We start from the raw sequence: 6,113 nt of genomic DNA, 5'->3' as shown, positions 1-6,113 counted from the left end.
CTTTCTAGGAATTGGAATCCCATTGTTGATGAATTTAAATCGAAGTTATAAATGTAGAAATTGAGGAAGCTCTCATTTGGTGTAAGACTTACTCTTGATAATTTTGTTTTAGTGAGTCTTCTTCTTTATTATCTTTTTAAAGCTCCCAAAAACGTTATTGAGTCACTGGAGTGCATCAAAAGGAGGTTTCTTTGGGGTGACATTGAGAATAAAACGAAAATTCATTGGATGGCTTGGAATGTGGTGACTAGACCTAAGAATAAAGGGGATCTTAGGGTGGGATGCCTTAGAATTTTAAATCTTGCGCTTCTTGTTAAATGGTGGTGGCATTTGAAAGTTGAATACAACTCATTTTGGTCTTCTTGTATTAAATCATTGCATAATATTAATTGCTTTGGCTGAAATGCTTTGGCTAAATGTAGAATTTCATGCATTTGGCTTTTCATTTATCAAATTAAATGGGAGTTTGAAGATTGGTGTGAAGGTGTTATTCTTAAAGACTTTTTCTCGAAGCTTTAGAAGATTGAATCAAACAAAAATTGCAAGATTTTGGATCATATATCAGATGATAATAGTGTTGTTTTTTAGTGGATGTGGAAGAGACAACCGGGAAGGGGAAAGGAGACCGAGGAGCTTGTCTATCTGACTTCTGTCTTGGCTGATATAAATTTGACATATGTTTTAGATAAATGGATTTGGAAAATTGATAGGACGTGGTTGTTTGTTCAATCTTTAAGAAGGTTGATGGCGGATAAGCTTATTATTGGTAATAATGCCTCAGATTTCAAATGGGTTAATTGGGTTCCTATTAAAGTCAATTGTTTTGTTTGGCGTACTTGTGATTCGTGGTATCGGTTTAACCTCCACTTGTTCCTTTTGCAGGAAGAGGTAGATCATGTGTTTTTCATGTGCACTTTCTCAAATTAGATATGGAAGTGGTTTTGTTCTTGGAGCAATGTTTTTTCGTCCCCTCCAAGGAATAGAGAGGAGTTGGTGAAAGAGTTAATGGTCTCGGCTATCGGAAAAAAAAGTTGAGATTAGCTTTGGTGTACCCGGTGGTTTGGTAGATTTGGAAAACCAGGAATGAGTTGGTTCGCAACTCAAAATATTTGCAAGACGAGTAATATCTACATTATCAACTCCTACGCCGAAGACTTTGCTCTTACTGATATTTACTTTTAAACCGGAAGCGAGATAGAAGCATCTATGAATTATATTTAAATTACTAAAACCAACTTTAGACCATTTATCCATGAAAGTAACTTCATCTGCATACATGAGGTGTGATAAATACAGACCATTATGAAGCAAAGAAATAAATTGAAAAATGTGGCGAACGCAATCTTCTTTTAAAGAAATACCTAACCCCTCCATCACAATAATAAAGAGCAAAGGAGCTTGAGGGTCTCCTTGCCACACACCTCTCTTTATGTCAAACTCTCTAGTTAGAGAGCCATTAACCAAGATGGAGGCTCTTCCAGATGAACGACACCTATATATCCACCTTCTCCATTTGCTACCAAAGTCCATTTGCTTCAAAATAGAGTCAATATAACCCTAATTCAAAGAATCAAACTCCTTATCAAAGGCCACTTTGAAGATACACACTTTATCCTTAACTTTTTTTTAGCCCACAAATAAAGCTCATTTAAAAACAATCGGACCATCAAGTATGCTTCTACACATCACATAAGCGAATTACTCTTGACTAATCACTTTGTCAATGAAATTTTAAATCTCGAGGTAAGAATCATGGCAAGAACTTTATACATGCATCTAATAAGATTAATCGGTCGTCAATCTTTTAACAATAAAGGATTAGACTTTTTTGGAATTAGGGAAATGAAAGAGACATTGCAACCTTTACTTATATTATCCGATGCTTGAAATTCCTTTAAATAATTAAAAATACCAAGTTTAAAAACATCCCAATACTCCATCAAAAAATTTAAAGTGAAGTCATCCGGCCCTGGAGCCATATTATTTCCGCAACTCCATATACATTTCTAATTTCTGCCATCGAAAAGGGACATTCCAAATCCTCTATATCACTACTTGAAATCTTCTTAAATATGCCATTTACAAATTTCGGTCAAATCAAATTGCTTTCATCAAATTTGGAAGAGAAAAAATGCCATACTTCCTCTGTGACACTTGTTTTCATGACATGTACTATTATGAGACATGTAATGAACCAAAAAACTTCATATTGTGTGTTATAGTATGTATTTGATGTAAATATGATTAATGGTGAATCTATTGGATTAGGTGTCTAAGCTCATAATTAAATTCGTATAACCTTATGGAATAAAATCAAAGTCTTTTTTGGGTTGCCCTCAAGAACTATAAATAGTAAGAAATAATTTTAGAAGAGTGAGGAAATGATTTGTTAACTTATTATATGATTAATAAATTAACCAGATATGGTTAAATATTAATTTAGAATTAAACAATTGGAAATTAATTTTGGATTAATTAGAATTAATTAAATGCGCAAATGGTGAATTGCAATTGTTTAATTATTAAACAAGGAATGCATTCTAGAACCCTCCTATAGGGTGGACGGTTTTAGGGTGGATCCAGAAGGGTTCTGGAAGCCTCTTATAGCTGATAAGGAAACTGATTTGAATAGGTTTAAAATATTATTATTTTATTATTAAAATTAGGATTTCCAGCAACTATAAATAGGGACCTTAGTTAGCCATTTTGAACCCTAGCCTTCAAGAGCAAGAAATCAAGATTATCTTCCTCTGTGATATCCTTATTTTCACGGCCAATTTAAAACTTTTATTTATGCTTTATTTTTTTCAGAGTATAAAAATTAATGCGTAATTTGTTCCAAAAACATGATAATAATATTATCAAAGCATTTTCGAAGAAAATGTATTTCTTTTATATTTAAAAACCATGGGATGTCATCGTCAATACATATACATAAGCATAAACAACTCTTAATAGGCTTTACAACATCTTATTATACTTGTAACATCCCAAAAATCATGACCAAAAATTTCATTTTGAACCATTAAATAAAACCATAGTTATCAAACCATTCCATCAAAACATGAGTCAAAGTATTTCAAAACATTATTATTTGAGTTCCAAATCAAAAGATCAAAGTAAACATCCCAGGCTAAATATCATGGTGTGTGCAATGCAGTCATCCCGAGCTCTTCTCTCTGCAACTGGAAGTACCTGAAACCAAAACTGAAAACCGTAAGCACGAAGCTTAGTGAGTTCCCCATACCACCACATACCTTACACATAACATATATACTGGCCCCCAACCCCTTCCTCGGGCCCCGCCCGACATCAGGCCCCGCCTGGCATCGAGCCTTGCTCGGTATACATATATGTTTCTTTCCAAGCCCCGCCTGTCTCTGGGCCTCGCCCGCTATACACATACAAACTATAACATATAATCATACCAACACATAAAGAATCATATACAGTACTATATTCTCCAGTCCTAAGGCCTCGCCTATCTTGGGCCCCGCCCCTGCTCTGCTAATAACGAGATATGGAACCCCGTCCATGCTCAGCTAGTGGTGAGATACGGGCCCCCGTCCATATAAAGTAAGGAACAACCAGGTAGGATAATATCGGAGGTAGGGTCCGTTTGGTATACATAGTATACTGTTTGGAAATCCCACTTTAAACACCTCACTAAATCCAGCCTAGACATCATCCCGGTAAATAGATCAATCAATATAATGACTTGGAATCACTGATAATCTTATTTATAGATTCATAATAACAACTATGAATATAAGTATAAATTACACTAAAATAAAGTTGAGTGTAATTTAAATTACAGAGATTTCGTAGAAAGAAGTCCGAAAATTGTGCAGGCATAACTCTGGCCTGGAAGCTTTTAGTTGTCAAGCTCCTAGGGACCTCAGGCATCGCCAAAAGTTAAAATACTAAGGGAATTTTCGAGATTTAGAAGTGAAATTTTGAGAGAGAAGGAACTAAAGGTGTGGAGGAAAGAATGATCTTCAAAGGCTATTTATATGCGAAAAAAGCAGGTGCGCGCCGCACACCTTGTATGGGTGCGCCACACAAGTTGTCAGGTGATGACGTGGCTCCACTCAAATCATGACACATGGCGGGCTCTTATGGTATGTTAGAGGCACACCACACCATTGTCTCTGCGCGCGGCTGTGCACGGAAAATTATATTTTCTTTAATTATTCATATCTTCTTCATACGAGCTCCGTTTTTGACGCGTTTTATATCCACGCGTAGCTATCGACGAGATCTACAAATTTCATTTAGACTCCGTTGGCTAATTTTGAATTTATTTTGAAAGTTATATTTTTAACATGCATAGACTGTTAAAGTCCGTTAAAAATTCATAACTCTCTCGTCCGACGTCAGTTCTCGACTGTCTTTTTTATCGATGGACTCTTATTAATGAGATCTTAGATTCTCGTTTAGATTGTTTCAGCTCACAATCAACCGTTCTAAATTTTGATACCAGTGCTGCACACTGCTGCGCCGAAACTTTGAAAAATCATAACTTCTTCTTACTGAGTTAGATTTAGACGTTCTCTATATGAACAAATTCTCTTTAACGAATACTATGACTTTCGTTTAGATTACTTAGGCCAATAAGCAATCTATCTCCATTTCACTATTTACAATACACGATGTCGTATCGGGTTAAACGTGAAACTCCGACGGATCACAACTTCTTCGTTCTAAGTCCGATTTGAGCGTTCCTTATATCCCCGAAATCCTCATTACGACTACTTTGATTTTCATCAAGAGTATTAATCATAATTAATATTTATTTTAGCCTGATATTATATACAAATAATATAAGCACATAAGTCACATAGATTCAAACAAATTTTCTTTTATTTATTCATCAAATGATTACATCTGTTGACCAATGTTGGTTACATATTCTAATAATGCCTAGCGAGAAACACGTGAGTTACAATTATCTCTCCCTTAGGATGATTCTGTCCCAGAATCATGCATCAACAATCAGATGTGGATAGCGACTCCTCATTTCTCCTTCTGTCTCCTACGTGAGATTCAGCCCAGACTTGTGTTTCCATCGCACGAGCACTAATTTGATCATCTTACGTCGTAACTTCTTTGTCTTTCGGTCAACAATAGATTCGGGCTCTTCAATCAACCTTTTGTTCTTATCAATACTCATCTCCAAAAGTGGAATCACATCGGGAACTTCTCCCGTGAACTTCCTCAAATAACACACATGAAAGGTGTTATGAATACCTTCTAGTTCTTCCGGTAATACCAGCTTGTAAGCTTGGTTTCCAATTCTCTGAAGCAAATTGAATGGTCCAATGAACCTTGGACTCAACTTCCCTCGCTTTTCAAATCTGACAAGTCCCTTCCATGGAGATACTTTAAGCAAAACTTTCTCTCCAATTTTGAAAGTAATCGGCTGTCGCTTCTTATCTGCATAACTCTTTAGACGATTTTGAGCTGCTAGCATCCTTTCTCTGATTGCTTTCAACTTCTCAGTAGTTGGATTGACAATCTCAGAACCCATAAACTGCTTCTCTCCGACTTCAAACCAACAAGACGGCGTACGACACTTCTGTCCGTACAACGCATGATAATGTGCCATTTTAATGCTTTAATGGTAACTATTATTATAGGAAAATTCTACAAATGGTAGATGCTCATCCCAGGTACCCATAAACTCCAAGGTACAATCTCTCAACATATCTTCTAGTGTTTGAATATTTTTCTCTCTTTGACCATCAGTTTGTGGATGGTAAGCAGTACTCAAACACAGTTTTGTATCCATCTCTTTGTGTTGAATCTTCCGGAATCAAGAAGTAAAACAAAAATTGTCATAGTCTGACATAATTGTTAGGGGAACACCATGAGATTTCACTATCTCTTTTACATAAACTTGTACAATCTTATCCATAGACCATTTCTCATTGGCTGCTATGAAATGCATACTTTTTGTGAATCGATCCACAATCAATCAAATCATGCCGTGACCATTCTTCGTCCTAGGCAATTTTGTCAAAAAATCCATGGTGATGTCTTCCCACTTACCCATGGGTACTAGTAAAGGTTTCAAATTCCCATATGGTTTTTGATGTTGCACTTTAACTCTC

General features: G+C 35.9%; 1 protein-coding gene across 1 annotated transcript; it reads right to left on the bottom strand.

Moving 5' to 3' along the window:
- Nucleotides 1-5,035: 5,035 nt before the first annotated feature.
- On the bottom strand, nucleotides 5,036-5,608 carry LOC145130704 (uncharacterized). The gene is made up of 2 exons (XM_079065482.1): nucleotides 5,273-5,608; nucleotides 5,036-5,212 (listed from the first exon to the last, which is right to left on the bottom strand). Exons 1-2 carry the CDS (start codon nucleotides 5,606-5,608, stop codon nucleotides 5,036-5,038), a joined length of 513 nt encoding a protein of 170 aa, XP_078921608.1.
- Between the last annotated feature and the right edge of the window lie 505 nt (nucleotides 5,609-6,113).

This window comes from Lactuca virosa, chromosome 8 (assembly GCF_052849685.1).
Source record: "Lactuca virosa cultivar CGN04683 chromosome 8, Lactuca_virosa_CGN04683_v6, whole genome shotgun sequence".
NCBI lineage: Eukaryota > Viridiplantae > Streptophyta > Magnoliopsida > Asterales > Asteraceae > Lactuca > Lactuca virosa.
The sequence above is the reverse complement of the archived record's forward strand: the minus strand, read 5'-3'. Positions and strand labels throughout refer to the sequence as shown.